A 20,126-nucleotide genomic window follows, 5' to 3' on the forward strand; every position below is an offset into this window, starting at 1 on the left:
ATGGTGCTCTGCTGGTTAGCAAGAGGTGATTTTTTCCCTACTGCTTTCAAATAAAAGTGATAAAGAATAGAAGGTTCAACACAATAAAGAAAAACACAAGGTTTGTTTGAATACTGGGATGTTTTTGGTAGCCATGAATGATTTCAACTGAGACACAAAATGAGAGAAAACACCACCTGCATGTACAAACTTTGTTTCTCTACAATACCGAATATTTCTTGTTAATAAACATGCTTTTAACCTGTTCTTCTAATTCGCACCTTATCTTTTAAGCCTCTATTACATTTCACTGAAAATATAACACTCTCCAAGAATAACCTGGCAATCCATTTACAAGATACACTGAGCACCCCAGGGGTAACAAAAGGTGATTTTACCACACAGGGAATAAGATTAGTCTATTCTGACCTGTATGCCCATCAACAAAGTTAAATCATTCCTCACTTGTTACTATTTTCTTAGCTTTTTTAAATAAATTTACAACAATTTAAAACAATTTACAGGTCATAAAAGTTTCAACTCTTTTTATAAAAATATCCCAACATTTAACAACTCTCTCAAGAGATTTAAATGCTGAGGCATTCCCTCAGTTTCACCTCCTATGAAGGAGGATTTCCTTAGAGACAAGTGAAAGTAACATTATCCAGTGATCCTTGGGCTGTGTCTTTAAAGACTAGGCAGGCAGAGGGCAAATTTTTAAGGTATCATGCTGTCATCTCAAACTCTCAATAACATTCCTGTAGGTTCCCCTCCCTCTTTTCAAACTATGTAATCCCTGTGTTTATCAACTTTCAAAAACACAAATGACTTGTATAAAGTTCTCTGCATACTCCTTGGTTTTGAGAGACCTTTTGGATCAAAGTTAGTATCTTTATGAGGAAAGAAGCATGAACAACTCCACTTCTTTTATAATCTTCACCTTTCCTAATATCTGTTTAAAATTCTGCCTAGCATCCTTCATCCTTGCTCTCATTTTGGATGGACAGGGATCTACAACTAAACGAACTTTCACTTTGCTTTTGGAAACTGCAACATGGTAAAAATTTAACATAGGTGTCCAACAATAAACAAGATTTAAAAAAGTACATACCTTGTACTGTCTCTAATCCCACACTAAGCATGTTTTACAAAGTTAGGCTCCTAGCTGAATCAAGATGCAATAGTCTTTCTTAAAACAGATCAATTCTTGATTGTATGAGAAGACATGCAGTCTACAAAATGCAGAAAAGCTTTGCAGCCTCCTAACATCCTGGTTATACTTACTCTCCTTACACATATTTCAGAAATCAGTCTATCTGACACCCACGCTCATCACTGCTAAAAAGTAAGAAAACACTCTGTTCATTTAGCATTTTTATCTTCCTTTGTCTTAAGGGCTTCCAAAAGGACCTGAAATAATGCTGGACGAGGGATAAGCTCATGGCCCAGAGACAGACTGAAGAACCAAGTAATGGAACACCAGACAGCCTGGCTTCACCACACACGTTTGCATCTCAAACAACCACATGTTTTAAAAAGATGATCCTCACCACTTTTTCAACTTAGGCTCCTTGTGTCCTTTCCACACAAGCTACCTCAGAGAGTAAAGAGCAAATTTTTGGTAACTTGTGAGTTCTGTATTCTCATCAGTTGATCTGCACTTAGAACCCGCATAAGCTTGGAAAGGTATACAGCAGCTAAAGGGATTAGTAACTCTTCAGATGCAAACAAATAATCTTCAGGCACACTCAGTCCAAACGAGTGCAGTGTTCCCAAGGACACACACTAGAAAAGGTGGAGTAGGCGAAACCTCTTTGACTTCACTTTTAGCCTACAGTTCAAGAAAACTAAGCCATGGGTAACAAATGCAAACCAGCAATCTCGCCCACTCTACCACCCCCATATACATACACAGACACAAAGAGAAGTGGATTGCAACGCTCCTCCTAGGCTCTCATTTCCACACAGTTCTTACATAAAAAGCAATGAGAAAGACAGACTATGGTAAAGCCTTGAGGTAAGGTACAGTTGGGAATAAAGGGGTTAAAACAGCACTACTTTCCTGGAAACCTACCAATCCCTCAGCCAGGAATGCAATTCTCACTACCTGTGTGTGTACGTATTTTCTAAAAATTCAGCAGATTAAGAGTTAAGAAAAACACCTCGAAAGAAAAAGAGAACTTGGTTCAGCTCCACCCTCCCTAAAGCAAATACCAACTCTGAGCCAAATCCACTCAGCATACACAAGACTCCATAGACATTCCAAGAAACAGGTGAAAAGAAGTTGAATTTCCTCAGGTATCTCACCTTTCAGCCCCAAATACTTAGCAGAATTCACAAATTAGTGAAACTCTTGTTAGATAAAACAAGCACACATAAACTTCCATTTAGAACTTGAAAAACATTTACAAGTCACAAAGGTCACTATAAATCAGCAAAAATAGCTGGAATTCGGGTGAGTAAGGTCAAATAGTACCCATGGAAACAAAAGCAAAACAAAAGGATACAGAAATAGAAGATACAAAGGCCCTAAAGCTTAAGACTTAGCCGGAAAGCTCCCTAACTAGAGTGTCATGCTTATCCTAAAGAAACCTAGGAGAACGTTGCTTTGATCACCAGTGAGAGAAGGTTGTCACTACTATTAAACCCACATTTCTGGGGGGAAAAAAGACAGTCACCAGATAAAAACAGGCACTGATTTGACAGCCTACAGTCACTGGAAAGGACAGTCCAGAAGCACCTGTCTTGATGGAAATAGGTAGGAAGAGATGAGTCACTATTTTAAATCTGTTCAGTACTCTCTACATCTCAACCCTCTATGTCCCAAAGCAACATTATCTTCCTGTTTTCATCACTTTCTCAGTTTTCTTCCCAAACTTGTGGAGTTGCGTCAGAATGCTAATAGGTGGAGATAAGAGAAAGAGGGAAAGTTAGAAACCATTTGGTTAGTAGAAAGAGACAATGGGGCGGCGGAGTTAATTACGTGGGAAAGAAGACAACAAAACTAGTTAGGAATGGTTATCCAAGACGCCCTATCTTGGACAGCGCCCCCTATCTTTCCCTGGATAGAGTAAAAACAAAGATTCAGTGTGGGCAAAGATAAGATAAGCACGGTGTTACATGAATACCAATATCCTTTCAGATTGGAAGTAACTGGCACCTGAGGAAAGCCTGACTCTTCTACAGATTGGGAAAAAGGTTCTCAGTAGCCTTGGGACACAGGAGGTAGCGGGAGAGCTGAGGAGATTGTTATCATGAAAATGCACAGAAGACAATATAATCAGGTACTCAAAAACTTCTGGACTTTTTTAGTCCAACTTCTTCCCCGTGGGGGAGAGTGATCACCACTCTTAAGTCAAGAAGGGCATATTCTTGAGAGAAGTTCCAATCCCCTGACAAGTGCCCGATTAGCAAGAGGGCAGAGACAGGTTCTCTGGATGGGGAAATACTGGAAAGTCAACTACCGTCATACCCAACGACCTGGAACTGGGCAGGAACCCATTACTGCAGTCACAAGGACAAACGTCCAAGGGAAGAGGGAAGGTAGGGCTCAAGTCAGGTAACATTCCTGAGGGGAAGGATTATCAGGTGACACCGGGCTGAGGGCCCAGAGAGGGGACTGGGCGGGAGCAAAGTTAGCAGGTGAAAGGGATCAAGCTTGGGGAAGGAAGTGACCTTTGGAGAAGCAAATAAGAAGATACCAAAAAAGGGGGGAAGGGTAATAAGAGAAAATGGACCCAGAAAAGCACTGAGGCTAGAGATAGAGAAGGCGTGTTCGGGTAACGGAGGAAGAAGAAAGGAAGTGGGGCTGAGAGGGAAGAGATAGGGTTGAGACTGTCCAGGGCTACGCGGGGTAAGGGCAGAACATGAGGGCGGGAAGAAGGCGGGTGAAGAAAGCCCCGAGGTTGCCAGGGCAAGAGCCGGGTGGGACTCCGGGGATCCCCGAGGTCCCAGAGCGGTCAGAGGTCGGGCTTCGGAGCCCAGCATCGAGCAAAACGAGGAAGGGAGGCGCGGGGGCGGCTCCCTAGAAACGGGCGTGCACCCCTGGGGCCAGCTGCAGAGGGTCTTCTGGGGTCCTGAGGGCGGTTAAGGGGTCAGCCTGAGGGAACCAGGTGGGAGGGACACTCACAAATTTCTTGGATTTGCCGCCGTCCCCGCCTGCCGAAGGCAGCTCGTCTGGGTTCCGGCCCTTCTTCTTGTCCCGGGTCCCCCGGCCGGGTCCCAGGCCCCCGCCGGGCGGCTCCATGTCCAGGTTTGCGTTGCTAGTGACCCCGCGCCCACGCCGCTCCCGCCCGGCAGCTCCAAGCCCGCCGCTGCCGCCGCCGCCGCCGCCCAGCAGCTTCTCAGTCCGCCGCCGCGCCCCGCCTCATTAGCATGCCGGGCTGCGCGCGCCTCATGAATATACAACGACGACGCCTCGCTCCCGCCCGCCTGCCCCACTTCCGCCCGGACCCGCAGCCCCTACCAACGAGGGAAGGGAGAGGGTGGAGGAAAGCCGCGGAAGCGCACTACCTGCCTGGCGGGCCTAACCATTTGGACTCACGTGGGGGGTGGTGAGTGGGCGGTCTCTCTGGGACAGCGCCGCCTGCCGGTTAGAGTGGCGCAGGCCTCCCTGCTCCCACGCAGTGCCCACGTGGCTGTGAAACCTGGACCCTCTCACACCCCAGAGTGTGATATTATTATGAACCAAAAAAACTGTATGAGAGAGACTTATCCTGGCAGAAAATTTAGTGCCAGGCTTTCCAGGATAATAGTTTTTATGTGTTCAATACCCATGGAGCACACGAAAAACTAAAGTGATAGCTACCATTTATGTGCCAAGAACAGAGCTTGGTTCAGGGCCAGTGCTAGAGCAAACTCTACTAGCTCTGGAGTTCAATTACCTAGTTCTAAATCCAAGGTCTACTACGTTCCATGTTCCTAATCTGGGAAAACTAGTTATTGCCACTGCTGTGCCTGAAACTTAATAATAGTTAACCATTTACCATACACTTGTTCTATGCCAGACCCTTAGCAAAAATACGACCTGTATTTTCTTACTGAATCTCCACAATGGCATGTGACAGATTCCACTAGTCTCACTATTTTGAGGACAGGAAATTTGACAATTGAAGTGACTTGCCCAAGGACACATAATTGACAAAAAAAACCTAAAACCAGGTTGGTCTGATTGCCAAGCCCTGTGTTTAAAGAGGATTCCTTACTGACATGAAGAACTGACTCACTGGAAAAGACCCTGATGCTGGGAAAAACTGAAGGCAGAAGGAGAAGGGGATGACAGAGGATGAGATGGTTGGATGGCATTACCAACTCAATTAACCTGAGTTTGAGTAGGCTCTGGGAGTTGGTGGTGGACAGGGAAGCCTGGCGTGCTGCAGTCCATGGGGTCCCAAAGAGTTGGACACGACTGAGCGACTGAACTCAACTGAATTAACATAAACCTAACTGAGTGAAAAGAACAGGCATTCTCCAAAAGTGTGTTCTTTGCTCTACTATCTTGATTCTTCCCTCACCAATTTCCTCTATTCACCCAACTACATCTGGTCCTTTGTGTGAAAAGCATGTGGCACCCAGTAGGCCTTCAAACTCTGGACTTAATTATCGTGCTCACAACCAGCAAAAGACTTCAACTGCATGTTCCTGGAGGACAGCCAGTGACTCACTAGGGAGGCGCCAGCGCTCAATCTAGGGTCTGGTATGTTACAAGGAGTCTGCCAAAATGGCTGGCTCCTAAATCTGACCTTCAGCTTTTACCTTGCACTTTCTAATTGCCTGATGGAAAGTTGCATAGGACTGCCCAGCCCACACTTCAAACTCAATTTGTCCAAAACAGTCCCAAACAGCTACTTACTTTCTAAGCTAGAGTGCTGAGAAACAGACAGGATCAAAGCATGGAAGGAGTGATCCAGGTATTACTCTTCTTTCCCATACCATTGTCTACATCTACTAAAGCATTTCTCTTCCTTCCTACTGGACTGTAAACTCCAGGGAAGAGTCCAAATTTGTGGCTACTATAGTACCCAGCATCATTCTTCACATAAACAATGAAGGTAATGAGCAACTGCTTATATCAGGCACTGTGTTAAGTACCTGACATGTTTCCTCAGTGTATCTTAACTAGCATCACCAATCCAAACACCAGGACTAAAAACCTGAAGTCATCCTCTATTCCCTCTCTTAAGCTACTAATCTTCCCAGGTTTGTCTAACTCTTAATTAAAATGCTCTATTAATGCCCTATATATGAGTAAGATAATCCATGTAAAATCCATATGCACAGGTACTAATGTAAGTGTTAACTATGTTAACTATGATTTTTACTATATACATCATCATCCCATTTCCTCTCATCATACACACGCAGCTAGTAAAAAGAATATTCCTAGAAAGGCAAAAGGTACAAAAAATACCAACTTGGTTTATTGGATAAAAAGAGTGGTAAAATGGACATAAAACCAAAAGTCAGAACAAGACATTTTCACATCCTCCCCCATCTCAAAACCGTACTTCCCATCATCTGGGTTAGGATGTTAAGGAGCCAGAGCCCCCTAAAATCCTTTACTCTTCACCTGCACTGGAAGCAAGGCCTGTAGTAGGAGAACCCAGGAGAGGAGGAGGTCAAAGGCAACCTTACTCCTGTCTGCCCCTTCACTCCTAAAGTCTCCGGATTGGACGGAAGTAGGGAAGGAATAAGCAAGCCAAAAGGGCTAGGACTGGCCTCCAGGGCCCAAGCCCAGGCTGTCCTAAAGATGGCTATCCTTGTCCCTATTCAATCCTTAATAGGTACCATTCTCAGGCCTTGAGGGAGAGAAGAAAGGGGATAGTTGGTTCAAGAACCAGATGTGGTCTCCAAACCCTCCCCCAGGGTTGGTAAAAGCTCTGAAAGTAACCTGACCAGGGGTGGGAAAACCACACTTTTTCCCTCCCACCCAACCAAGAGGTAAAAAGGAATTCCTGGGGACATAGCAAGCCCAGCTCCTCTTAAATCTCCACGTCGCTTTCCTTGTCGTTGTCATGATCTCCATCATAGAATTCATTGGGCGCCTCTGGCCTACAAAGCAAGGGAAGAGAGAAAGAGAGGTCAGGCTCTCACTCTCCAAGTTCCATCTTCTCCCACGTAGGCACCCTGTCTGGAGCCATTTCTCAGGCCCCCACTGTCAGGGAACCACTCCTCTCCTGTTGGTAGAGACTGCTTGCTATTCATTCATCCACTCACGTAGTCAATAAACATTTCCTGACAGACTACTCTGTGCCAGACAGTGTCATAAGCCTTAGCAAGACAGGAGAGAATAAACCAGACGACATTTCTGCCTATCCTCAAAAAACTTACCTAATAAATGAGGCTGACAATAACTAACAGAGTAAAAACAAAAACACGGTAATTTCAGATGGTGGAAAGCACTATGAATAAAATGAAATAAAGGGATGTGACTAAGAGTTATGGGAGGAAAAGGGTAAAATTTCAGACAGGATTATTAGGAACAGTTGTTCTGACTAGGTAAGACCTGAAGACTAAGAAGCTGGACAGGCAAATATCTCAGGAAGATGACTTCAAGCTGTAAGAAAACCAAGTACAGAAGTTATAAGGTTATAAGGCAGACAGGTGAGAGAAGTGAGAGAAGGAGGTCAAGACAGCTAGAAGAGAGAGAGTCATTAGAAATGAGACCAGGGACGAGGGTAAGGGCCAGCATGCAGGGCCTTTTAAAGTCATCGTCAGAAATTTGGACTTTCTTCTAAGCACAATAGAAAGGAGCACTTTTAGTAGAGGAGTTGCTGCTGCTGCTGCTGCTAAGTCACTTCAGTCGTGTCCGACTGTGTGTGACCCCATAGACAGCAGCCCACTAGGCTCCCCAGTCCCTGTGATTCTCCAGGCAAGAACACTGGAGTGGGTCGCCATTTCCTCCTCCAGTGCATGAAAGTGAAAAGTGAAAGGGAAGTCGCTCAGTCGTGTCCGACTCCTAGCGACCCCATGAACTGCAGGCTACCAGGCTCCTCCGCCCATGGGATTTTCCAGGCAAGAGTACTGGAGTGGGGTGCCATAGCCTTCTCCAAGGAGAGTAGTGACATACTGTACACCTGTATGTAGTGGGTGAAGGGATATGAAAGCGATACAAAGCCTGATATGTACCCAATTCTGATGTCTTTTTGGAAAACTATTCTCTGGGAGAATATGAATAACTAAGTTATCTTGCCCATAGCTGTTAACTGTGAAAGAAGGGAGAAAGTCATCAAAGAGAAGTGGGGAACAAAATCAGGAAAGACTCCCTCTGCCTGGAGAGCAGAGTCTCAGTTACCTCTAAGTGTGCAAGGGTAAAAGGTGAGGAGTCAGAGACTCGGGTTTGAATCTCAGCCCTGGTATTTAACTTGCTGTGAGAACTTAGGAAAGCTACTTAACCTCTCTGAACCTTAGATTCCTTTTCTGTTAATTTAAGAATAGCACCTCTCAGGGTTGTCGGATGGCAAGAGAATGAAGACTTGATGGCATTGTATCAGGTATAATTTAATATAAATATCATATCCTATATAGCTGATATGCTACAAGCATCAAAGATAAGGAACTCAGTGGGTAGTCCAACAGTAACAGGGTTTAGGACAGGAAGAGGCCAGAGGCTTCTGCTGGCTGTTGAGAACAGGCTGTATAATGCAAAGACAAGGCCCAGATACCAGCCTGGAATCACAGATGAAAAAAACAAACTTTTCCAAAAGGAAGAAACTGAAAAACAGATTTTTAAGAAGATCAATTTCCAGAAGTCAAGCCTCAGAGACCTGGAGAAGCTGAGATGGAGATGAGGGGTCAAAAATGATCCCTGAGGCCAGATATTCAGATACATTCTTAACCAAGAGAGGAAATGAAGGGGTGCACATGGAGGAGAAGGGTTGGAGTGGTCCCAAGAGTCTAAGCTGTAAAGCCCAGGTCCAGCAGAGAGATCTGGAAGTATGAACTCTTAAGACAGAGAGAAAATTCTGGAAAGGACTGAGAAGCCCATCAGACTCTGCAGCAGAGTCGACTCAGACTTCTTAACAGTGCGTGGGAGCAGGACCAGGTGTCCTGCAAACATCCAGCTGTGGTTATCCCCAGTCACATAAGGAAATCTGTTCTCTATTAAATGCATCTGTTTCTGCACTTCTGGGTTCTCTTGTCTTTTTCCTTCATTTTTCAGAAAAGCTTGTTTCAGCTTTTGTGTTTTTTTTAAGTCTATTCTGGTTGGTTTTTCCCCTAATTCAGAGCATCTGTAAATATTTTAATATGTATCTCAGGAAGGTAAAGATTTTTAAAAAAACACACATACACACAATACAACTATCACACCTGAAAAAATTAACAGAGGAAAGAAATCTAAGGGCCTTACAACAGCAGTATATGTACAGTGACCTGTCCAGCTTGGAATCTGGAAGGAGTTAGTAAAATGCTGGCAAGAATATAAACTGTTATAGACTGTCTGGAAGGCAATTTGGCAACAAATAAAAAAAAACTTTACTGCACACAGCCTTTGACCTAGCAACAACAAGTCTAGGAATCTAACCCATTCAAGCACTCAAAGATGTATATTTACGGGGATTCACTGCTACATTCTTTGTAATAGTGAAAAAAACAGGAAATAATGTAAATGCCTGTCAATGGCACTTGGTTAAATTATGCTATGTCCACACAATGGAATATTATACAACTAATTAAATAATGAAGCAGATTTTTATATATATTGGCACAGAAAGATACACTGGTAAAAAAAAAACTTGGAAATTGTAGAACATGTACAGAATGATCCAACTTTTATTTAAAAAAAAAAAGGTTGCACAACACTGAAAATGAGTGTATGTGTGCCCTTGTGTTTATACATAAATGTTGAACAGTGCAATTGTAATCTACAGAAACTGGAACATGGACTTAGAACTGGACATGGAACATGAAACTTAGAACTGGACATGGAACAACAGACTGGTTCCAACTCAGCAAAGGAGTACGTCAAGCATGTATATTGTCACCCTGCTTATTTTACTTATATGCAGAGTATATCGTGAGAAACGCTGGGCTGAATGAAGCACAAGCTGGAATCAAGATTGCTGGGAGAAATATCAATAACCTCAGATATGCAGATGACACCACCACCCTGATGGCAGAAAGTGAAGAACTAAAGAGCCTCTTGATGAAAGTGAAAGAGGAGAGTGAAAAAGTTGGCTTAAAACTCAACATTCAGGAAACTAAGATCATGGCATCCAGTCCTATCACTTCATAGCAAATACATGGGGAAACAGTGGAAACAGTTACAGACTTTATTTTTCTGGGCTCCAAAATCACTGCAGATGGTGACTGCAGCCATGAAATTAAAAGACGCTTACTCCTTGGAAGAAAAGTTATGACCAACCTAGACAGCATATTAAAAAGCAGAGACATTACTTTGCCAACAAAGGTCCATCTAGTCAAGGCTACGGTTTTTCCACTAGTCATGTATGGATGTGACAGCTGGACTATAAAGAAAGCTGAGCGCAGAAGAATTGATGCTTTTGAACTGTGGTGTTGGACAAGACTCTTGAGAGTGCCCTGGACTGCAAGGAGATCCAACCAGTCCATCCTGAAAGAGTTCAATCCTGGGTATTCATTGGAAGGACTGATGTTGAAGCTGAAACTCCAATACTTTGACCACCTGATGTGAAGAGCTGACTCATTGGAAAAGACCCTGATGCTGGGAAAGACTGAAGGCAGGAGGAGAAGGGGACAACAGAGGATGAGATGGTTGGATGGCATCACCAACTCAATGGACATGAGTTTGAGTAAACTCTGGGAGTTAGTGATGGACAGGGAGGCCTGGTGCGCTGCAGTCCATGGGGTCACAAAGAGTCAGACACGACTGAGCAACTGAACTGAACTGAAAAGTTTTACAATAAATGTATGTCACTTACATCATTAAATCAGGGCAAAAAAAAAAGTATGGGATGGCTGTATACTGAAGAAGGTAAACTGAGGACAATTAGACTAATGCTGTCTAACTTACTTTTTCCCTCTTAACTTCCCCCAAAGCTTGCTGGAATTCCCCGCTCTTATGTCCCTGCTCCAGACCTGCTGTAGTTTTCCTCGGGACCCCTCTCCTCCGCATCAGCCTCATCAGTCCTGTCATAGGTTAGGAGGTCTGCCGGCACATCGTGAATCTGGACACTAGGTGCATGGTTCAGCATCTTCAGGTTTTCAAAGATTGTCTGGCGGATCTGGTCCAGATACTGGTTGGGGATGAGGAATAGACAATGAGCAGCTCCCAGTGACTCCCAGGATGTCAATGCTTGTAGCTGCCTTTTGTCCCTGCAGTCCTAGTTGCAGTCCCATTTTGCATCTTAGTTGGAATCCCCCAGCTGGTAACTGTCCCTCCTCCCAACCCTGACTGCCTGTGCTTTCACCGGGGCTGCCTCCTAGCTGATAACAGAGATAGTGATGGCTGAGATTCTCTTCCCTGGTTTCTCTGATTTCCCACATCCTGGACCTTTCCTGGGCTCCTCCACCCTTGTGCTCAGCTTCTCCAAGCTGCTGACCTGGCGTGAATTCTGATTCTCGATGCGGGTGCTGACATCCGGATGGAGCGTGAAGTCCGGGGCAAAGTACTCGAAGTATTCTTGGGGAAAAAGGAGGAGACATGATGGCTCCAACAGACACAGGCAGGTCCCAAGAGTTGCCTATCTCTTTCCTTTCCATCCAAAACCCCCACATAACATCTCAACCTTTTTCCCCGCTCTGGGCCCAGGGGTTTAGTCTGCAGAATTCTGAGAAAGTCAAACTTCCCACCCACTTTCAAACCAGGCCATTCTATGGTCTTGTGAGAATGGCCTTCTTGCTGTGGAGGCATGGTCCCCCTTGCATGTGTGGAATGGTCCTTACCGCTATAGGGAAGCTCTTCACTAATGGCCTCTTCTACCAGCAGCGATGTCTCATATGTCCTGAAACAAACCAGCAGAGCAGGGCAGGCTGAGCGAGAGGGCTGAAAGGTCCACTGGCCATCTCTCAGGGAGAGCCCCTAGCTCACACTGTACAAGGGAGAGGAGGAAAAATGGGGGCATGCTCACCAGCAGCGGGCAACATTCCGGACAGTGTAGCCACCACCACCTAGCACCAGTAGAGGGATATTGAAGCTCTTGACATATTCAACGCATTCCCTGTTAAAAGAAACCAGAGTAATGGGGTGGAGGAAGTTACCGAAAGCCAGAGAACACACTTCTAGAGACTAACTGGAAAGGGGTACAAGGAAACTAGAAATGTTCTGTATCTACTAACGCATATATATGGAATTTAGAAAGATGCTAACAATAACCCTGTGTACGAGACAGCAAAAGAGACACTGATGTATAGAACAGTCTTATGGACTCTGTTACAGAGGGAGAGGGTGGGAAGATTTGGGAGAATGGCATTGAAACATGTATAATATCATGTATGAAACGAGTTGCCAGTCCAGGTTCAATGCACGATATTGGATGCTTGGGGCTAGTGCGCTGGGACGACCCAGAGGGATGGTATGGAGAGGGAGGAGGGAGGAGGGTTCAGGATGGGGAACCCATGTATACCTGTGGCGGATTCATTTTGATATTTGGCAAAACTAATACAATTTGTAAAGTTAAAAAAAAAAAAAAATGTCCTGTATCTTGATCTTGGTAGTGAAAATCATTGAGTTATATCCCTGAGATATGTGCACTTTATTGTCTGCACGTTGTGTCTCAGTGAAATTTAAAACAGAGTGCACTCTCACCTCTGTCCTGCTCAGCACCCACCCTGGCACCCCCCCTGTTAATCAACTAGTCTCACCAATGTACCAGCAAGTGCTGTCAGTTTAGCCACCAAAATATAACTCACATCACCTACCTCTCTCCACTGCCACCTCCTCCAACTTAGCCCCCTAAGACAACACCAAGAGCTCCCTAACTGGTCTTCTCAATTCCACTCCTGTGTGCCCAGCCTCACCACAAACCGTTCTCCATTCAGCACTCAGAGCAGTTGGTTTTTTTTTGGCCGTGCCACAAGGCATGTGAGATCTTACTTCCCCAACTAGGGATCAAGCCCATGCCTCCTGCAGTGGAAGTTCAGAGTCCTAACCACTGAACTGACAGGGAAAGCTGGATCATGTCACTTCCCTGCTTAAAACCCGTCAACAGTTTCCTAACACATCTGAAATATAATCCAGACTTCTTAGCAAGGTCTAAAGGCTCTGCACGACCCCAGTGCTGCCAGCTTCTCAGATATCACCTCAAACCACCTCCAGCCTGCTCTGTATTCCACCTGACTGGTTTTACTTCATCTCCTCCACGATACCCCTCTGCCCTGTCTCAGCGTGTCTGCATGTGCTCTTCTCACCGCTTGGGATGGACCGCTCTATGTTCCTCTTATGGCTCACTCCTTTTAGGCTCCAGGTCTCAGCTCAGAATTTTGGAAAATTCTTTCCAAATCATGGTATCTCAAGTAGTTTCTCCACTGTTATCCCGTATCTTAGCTTGCTATCTTTTTCTTCCATAGAATTTATAACAATCTGCCTGTCTTGTTTGCTTACTTATAGTTTTGCCTGTTTCCTAGGCTGAACCGTAAACTCCATGGGAGTTCCCTGACTGCTTCCCCATCTCCTAGTACAATGCCTGGAACACAACAGGTGCTTAATAAAAACCTAATGTGAATTTTGCCAACTGGGGAACACTGCTCAAGATGACACTGCTGGTTCAAAGTACAACATGTAGCTATTTTTGAGTCCCAAAAGGAGGTGAGGCCTGTTTCCCAGCTACCCCTGTTCCATGGATTGAGGCCCAAGGCCACTTGAAAACCTGGAGGAGTGGAAGAAGAGCAGTTCTCACCCGTGTCCTCGAATGCTGAGGTTGAAGCAGCCCAATCGATCACAGCCCAGAGAGTCAGCTCCACACTGCAAAAATCAAAACCCCAGGTGGCTGCAGTGAGAGAACTACTCAGAATGTCACCAATGTCCTTCACTTCCCTTCCCCCACCAGCCTAGGGATTCTCCTCTTTCCTGCTCTCTTCCCTCAAGCCTGAGTGCCTGAGGAGGCACGGACAGTATTACCTGGAGCACAATGCACGTGGGTTGGTAGAAGTCCACCACCTGGTTGATAACTGGCTGGAAAAGGTGCTTGTAACCTGGGAGAGGGCCAAAGATGGGCACCTGGCACCCCAAGGGGATGGGGAGACAGGGAACAAAAGGAAAAAGGGGGTTCAGAGAGCGTGTAGCCCAGGAAAGGGGCAACCCAAAGGGACAACCATTGGTTCCGAACTTCTGGGTGGGGAAGTTCATGAGACTTCTGGAGGGACTGATGGAAGCTAATGACCTTTTTCCCAGAAAAATGCACATACACACAATATGTTGCATACAATTTCCGGGGAGTTCATGGTCCCTCTGAAGGCCATTCATCCTGAAGGACACCTGGCCCAACAGTAGACAATACCAGGCAGAAGAGGTTAACTCAAGGAAAGAGAGAGAGAAGGAGCCTAGTGAGCAGGAAGACTTTAGTACGTACTCTGGTCATCAATGCCGTCCCGCAGGGGTACGTTGAGGCAGTAGTAGCGGCCACTCTCTGCTCCAACTTCATACATGTCACCTGTGGGGGACAGTGGGGGTGGGGGTGCCAGCTGCTTCAACCCCACCATGTACTCTGAGGGCCTCTCACTCCATCTATGTACGTCCGCCACATACTCCCTCAAACTACTAAGTCTCTTGCAGCTTGTGTTCATTCAGCAGATACTCTCAGAGGGCCTACTATGAGCCAAGCTGTGAACTAGGTATGGGGATACAGCAGGAAAAAGAACTAATGAAATAAATGAAATCCCACCAAGCTCATATTCTTGGGAGGTAGGCATGATTACATGGGAGACAGTAAACAAAACAAAACCCCACAATAAATTCAAACAGCAATCAGTGCTTGAAAAGAAAAAAGCAGAGTGATGTGACAGAGTAACAGGGTGATCAGGAAAGGTTTCTCCAAGGAGGGGCCACCTGAACTGAGACCTGAGCCTGCGGAGGAGGCAGTCATGGTAAGAGCTGAGGAGTATGAAGGGGACAGGCATTCCTATTTCCATACCTGTGCCAGGGAAGAAGTAGTTTCCATATTTGTGGAAAGATACTGTCATGACTCGGTCAGTGAGGTAGAAGGCTTCCTGAACCCCATCGCCGTGGTGGATGTCAATATCAATGTAGAGCACCCGAGGGTGGTACCTGGGGTGAAGGCAAAGCCAGCGTCTGAGGTAGAGGTGAACCCCAGGAGGAAAAGCCCCCAACCCACTCCTCCCAAACACAAGGCCAGAAATTATGAAGAGTCTACTTTGGCCCAAGTCACCTGAAACCTAATACTACCAGTTCCCTAAGGGCAACCCTGGGGCTCCAGCCTGGAGGCAGGGACAGGAGAGGGATGTGCAGAGAAGGCTGAAATGTGAGCAGGCAGCGGGGAATCTGCAGCAGAGCACAGGAAGAGGCAGCCTGAGAAAAGCATCAAGAACTTGGGAGAAGCTAGTGTGGGGCTGGAGGTCAGGGTCAGGGCCAGGACAGTCTCAGACCTCAGCCAAGAGCCTCGTAAGTGGCCCCATCTCCTCCCGGGCTACTTACTTGAGCAGCTCCAGGATGCCAATCACAATGTCATTAACATAGCAGAAGCCAGAAGCCTATGGTAAGATAGTATAGTGGTATTACAAAGAGGAACAATTCCTCCACCCAGCTGCCCCCCAACTGCCATCCTGATCTCCTACCCTAGCAGAGCTGTTGTCTCCCCCATTACCTCCTCACTCACCTCAAACTTCTTGGCGTGGTGCAGACCACCAGCCCAGTTAATGGCAATATCACAGATCTGAAAGACAAACACCCAACTCATAGTCCTTCTCCTGCCCACCCCCAAAGCTGGGAGCTCAGGATCATGGTTAAGGCCTGGGATTCAGGGACCCACAGAAAGGGGGAAACAGGACTCGGGGTAAAGCTACCTTGTTGTTCAGCTGGGTTGCTCCTTGCAGAGATGCGCCTGTGTAACGGGAGCAGAACTCAAACAGCCCGGGAAACACGGGGCTGCAGGAAGAAGAGCAAGTCGGAGCCCTTTTTCCTCTGTCCACTTCCTTCCTTCACCTTTCTCCCCAGCCCAAAGCCCTTTAGTCTCCTTTCTTCAATAACCCCGTCTGCCCCTCCTACATACATACCCAAGTTATCTGCAAATTTATTCAACAAATATTTTGGACCAAACCACATACTGAGACTTGTTCAAGGCACTGGATGGGAAGTAGAGAAGCGCAGTGACAGTAGTGCTAATTGCACCAAGAGCATTCGAGGGCCCAAGGCGGTGGCCTGAGGGTGGACCTTACATTCCCAGACCTATAAAGTGAACTCAAAACTAGCAGGAGCAATAACACAAAAAAACAAGAAAGCTCCCAAGACAGCATGTGCCTGAACAACCCAATGAGCAGGGTAGTGTGTGCGGGACAGAGCTCTGGGGCTGGTGTGGTAAAGAAAGCCTTCATGGCATGAAGCTTTGTGGTGGCTTGAAGGCTGTGAAGGCCCTGGAGAGGCTGACTGGAGAACAAAGGGTATTCTGAGAAGACACCCTGTGCAGTAGAGATGTGGGGATAAGGTTGGGAAGGCGCTCAGTGCCAGCCTAAGGAGTCGGCCTCAATCCTCCAGCCAAGGCTGCTTCTATTGGTAGGCTCTTTTGGGGAAACCAATTGGTGTAATGTTTAAAAACCTAGCCTCTGGACCTGATCCCGCCACTGCCACTGTCCAGGCTAAGTTATCAAAATCTCCTCAAATTTCAATGTATGTACTTAATGCTTACCATCATGAAAAGGACTATTACATCTCAGGGTTGGTGTAAGAATTAAGTGGATATACCAGGAATCCTCAGCACAGCAGAGTTAATTACTCAAGAAACTGTAGCTATTGTAGGAAACTATAGGATCAACAGCCTCATTTCTTCAAAAAATAAATTCAAGGAATTCCCTGGCAATCTAGTGGTTAGGACTCCATGTTTTCACTGCTGGGGGCCTGGGTTCAATTCCTGGTCAGGGAACTAAGGTCCTGCAAGCCAAGGCATGGCAAAAATAAATAAATTCAAAGGCGAGAAGGAAACATTAAGGGTTAAAAGTCTTACAAGATGGAGCCACCAAATACAATATGTGGACCTTGTTTAAATCCTAATTTAAATAAATCAACTGCAAAAAAGAAAAAAATGTGAGAAAATTGGAGAAATTTAAGTACTAACTGCATATTTGATGATATAAATTACTGTTGATTTTTCAGGTGTGATGATACTATGCGTTTTTTTAAAGAGTATCATTTGGAGATACATAGTAACATATTTATAGACAAAAGGGAGTGACATCTCAAATTAGCTTTAAAATAACCTAACGTGCGGGGACACAGATGAAGCAAGATTAGCCATCTGCTCTAAGTGTTGCAGCTCGGTGATAGATAGATGGGGGTTCACTGTACTATTCTACTTGCAGAAATGTTTAAAATTTTCCCTAATAAATAAAAAGTTTAAAAATGAATGGAGCAGATGGCAGCTGTTGTGGCCACTCTCTTTTAGTGGATGCAGACTAGAATGGAAGCAAGGATCATGGTTTATCTTTGTTGGCCACCTTTTCCCCACAAGACCTAACTCTGAGCTGACTTCTCATATGAAATAAACTCAATATAAACGTGGTCGTACCTAAACACTCTCTTGCTTTTTAAAACCCTCCAATGACTTCTCCCTACTCTAGAAGTTAAAAACCCCAATTCATAATAGGACTGTTTATTTTTTAAAGGCCCTACCTATCTCTTTAGACACAATTCAGATCACTCTTTAGATTTTGGGTGGCCTTTTTTCTGTTCCCTAAATAAGTCACACTCTGTCCTAATGCAGACCCTTAGGGCATGTTGTCCCTACTTCCCATTCCTCCCCTCATCCTCCATCCTCCCAACTATCTTTCACCTAATTACTTCCTACTTTCTTTAGAACTCAGCCCAATCTTCATTACTTCCTCTAGGAAGCTGCCACTGACCCGCCCCAGCCCAGGCTAGATAATTCTCCCATGTCTGCCCTCTCATTGTCATGTACCGCTCCTCTAGAGGACTTAGCACAAGGGCTATATTAAAATTGTGTTGCTTTGTTTATCATTGCATCCCTAGCACTTAGCACAGGGCCTGGCCTAGAGCCAATAATCAATCAATATTTGTTGAATAAGCAAACAAGTAAATGATGATTCATTGACAAGTATCCCCGCCTCCCCACCCCTACATATCTTCCCACTGCTGCCATGAGACCTCACTGGAGTATTCTCACTGAAATGCCTGGCATCAAGGTGCCTGGCATCAAAGGTCCCAGTTCTCCCCTTACCAGTCATCGCCCACGTTGAAGGCATTAAGGCTCTTGGTAAAGCCTTGCATATTGGTGGGGCTGACTCTCTGCAGGAAGTCAATGTAGTCCTCAGAGTGGAAGCGGCACATGTCATGCTGGGAGGCCTGGTATGGCTTGAAGACCTTGAGAGGGAAACACAAGATAAAGTCAGGCAGGGTCAGTCCTACTCATCCGGCTGAGACTGACCACACTGAGCCCAGCCCTGGGGACTATCCAAAACCACACACAGCAGTCCCCTCGCCCCCTCCCCCCAATCCTTGTTATTCTATGAGACAAAGGTCCATGAAGAAGGGAGACTCTGATTAGCTTGGGAGTTTCTTATGATCAAGCCCTCTAAAGACCACTGGGCCTGCCTTTTCCTTCCTAACTCCAGCCCAGCCTTTTCTCCCTTCTCAAACCTTAACTCCCTTAACCTGCCCTGTTCCCTGGCTCTCCTATTCCTGATTCTCTTCATACTCATCTCCCCTGGGTGCTGACTCTGTCCTCTCTCTCCTCTGAGTTCTTCTTAATTTTGGAATCAAATAATATGGGACACACAACAACCTTCTAATTAAAACTCAAGATGCCCAGGTGCTAAGCCAGAGATTTATTATGTCTTGAGAGAGGGTCACACACTTTATAAATTGGACAAGAGCAAAAAATTTTCCCTCCCCAGAAAATGCTCACAGGCACACACAGGCAAACAATTTCAAGAGTCAGAGATTCAGGCATTAACATCACCTCAGTCGTTTCTATGATCAATTCACTAGTCTGTGGCTTAGCACTTGCAGTGGACACTCATTCATACTACTGGCTAATTCCCCTTGGATTGCATAAGGGCCGTATGTTATGATCCCATATCACACTGCTATAAATTCCAAGCCAGGGACAGACAGGATGTGTATACAGGGGGAGATGGAGGGATGAGTAGTAATTAAGTGGAACTCTGTGTGGGGGCGGGGGTATTCTAGATTGAAAAGGGAATATCCAGGACATCTCCAACTGTCCTCCACACACATACACATTTACACACAGGGCTGCAAAGTCCTCCCTTGAACTCTAGCTTGGCGGTGGAGAGAGGTGGCAGAGGAAAAGGGGTGGGAAATGAGGGTAAACCTCACATCCAAATACACTGAGCCAGCCGCTTTCCCTTCTCTGAGGCCACAGAACTGTCCCTAAGATGCAAAGGAGGGAAATACTCTGTGTCTGCAAACAAGCTCCACTCCACCCTAACCGTAGGCCCAAGTTTGGTCCACTTGAGGTCAGAAGGTGGCCGACCTAAAAACTAACTTTCATTAAGTCAGTGGATGCACCCACCAACACTCTGCATATGGGGGTGCTCCTGGTTCCTTCTATCCACCTCCCCCCTGCCAGGGGTGGGTCACTCTTGATGCATTCAGTGCAGCCTACCTATCCCTAAGGCCGCAGCTCGTCCCCACCCTCAATCCCCAGCAGAAGCCGTGAGACTCACGATCATCTTCTTATAGAGGCCGTAGTGCAGGACCAGACTATGAGTCAATGCCAAGCGATGGGGCTTCATAGGGTGACCAGCCCCTGGGGGTGGGAGAAGAGAGTTCGTCAGTACCCATCCCTGGAGTTGTAGGCCCGGCTTCGAAACCTCCGCGTCCCGAAATCCCTCGCGTGCAATGTTGCTCCCTCACCGTAGTGGAAGTTGCCCACGTCGGGGTCGTAGAAATAGGCCACAGTCTTGGCCATGGTGCCGGCGGGACCAGGCCCCGCGCCTCCGCCGCCAGCCTGGCCGCCTGCCCCACCCCCAGCCTTGCGTGCTGCGTAAGCACGCTGCCTGCCTCTGCGGAACCAGGAAAC

At 46.1% G+C, this 20,126-nt stretch overlaps 2 protein-coding genes across 2 annotated transcripts in view; both read right to left on the reverse strand.

The window, feature by feature from the left end:
- DIAPH1 (diaphanous related formin 1) overlaps window positions 1–4,343 on the reverse strand; it is a 54,308-nt gene extending 49,965 nt beyond the window's left edge. The window contains exon 1 of the mRNA XM_061423784.1: window positions 4,109–4,343. Coding sequence (XP_061279768.1) covers window positions 4,109–4,225 — 117 coding nt within the window. The 5' untranslated portion in view covers window positions 4,226–4,343. The remainder of the gene's footprint in view (window positions 1–4,108) is intronic.
- Window positions 4,344–6,376: 2,033 nt separating this feature from the next.
- Window positions 6,377–20,093, reverse strand: HDAC3 (histone deacetylase 3). The gene is made up of 15 exons (XM_061423788.1): window positions 19,961–20,093; window positions 19,771–19,853; window positions 18,300–18,442; window positions 15,916–15,997; window positions 15,729–15,785; window positions 15,548–15,603; window positions 15,027–15,160; window positions 14,466–14,546; window positions 14,015–14,088; window positions 13,794–13,858; window positions 12,027–12,116; window positions 11,842–11,900; window positions 11,499–11,578; window positions 11,035–11,192; window positions 6,377–7,029 (listed from the first exon to the last, which is right to left on the reverse strand). The coding sequence occupies exons 1-15, from the start codon at window positions 20,013–20,015 to the stop codon at window positions 6,960–6,962; spliced, it is 1,287 nt and encodes a 428-aa protein (XP_061279772.1). The 5' UTR covers window positions 20,016–20,093; the 3' UTR covers window positions 6,377–6,959.
- Window positions 20,094–20,126: the final 33 nt, after the last annotated feature.

The sequence above is a fragment of the Bos javanicus genome, chromosome 7, assembly GCF_032452875.1.
Source record: "Bos javanicus breed banteng chromosome 7, ARS-OSU_banteng_1.0, whole genome shotgun sequence".
NCBI classification, from domain to species: Eukaryota; Metazoa; Chordata; class Mammalia; order Artiodactyla; family Bovidae; genus Bos; species Bos javanicus.

Excerpts from the sequence above, each read along its gene's own strand:
- HDAC3 (XM_061423788.1), bottom strand. The coding sequence starts at position 20,015 with ATGGCCAAGACTGTGGCCTATTTCTACGACCCCGACGTGGGCAACTTC. Across the intron at positions 19,854-19,960 it reads CGTGGGCAACTTCCACTACG|GGGCTGGTCACCCTATGAAG; the intron begins GTGAGGGAGCAA and ends TCCCACCCCCAG. Across the intron at positions 11,901-12,026 it reads CGGAATGTTGCCCGCTGCTG|GACATATGAGACATCGCTGC; the intron begins GTGAGCATGCCC and ends GGTTTGTTTCAG.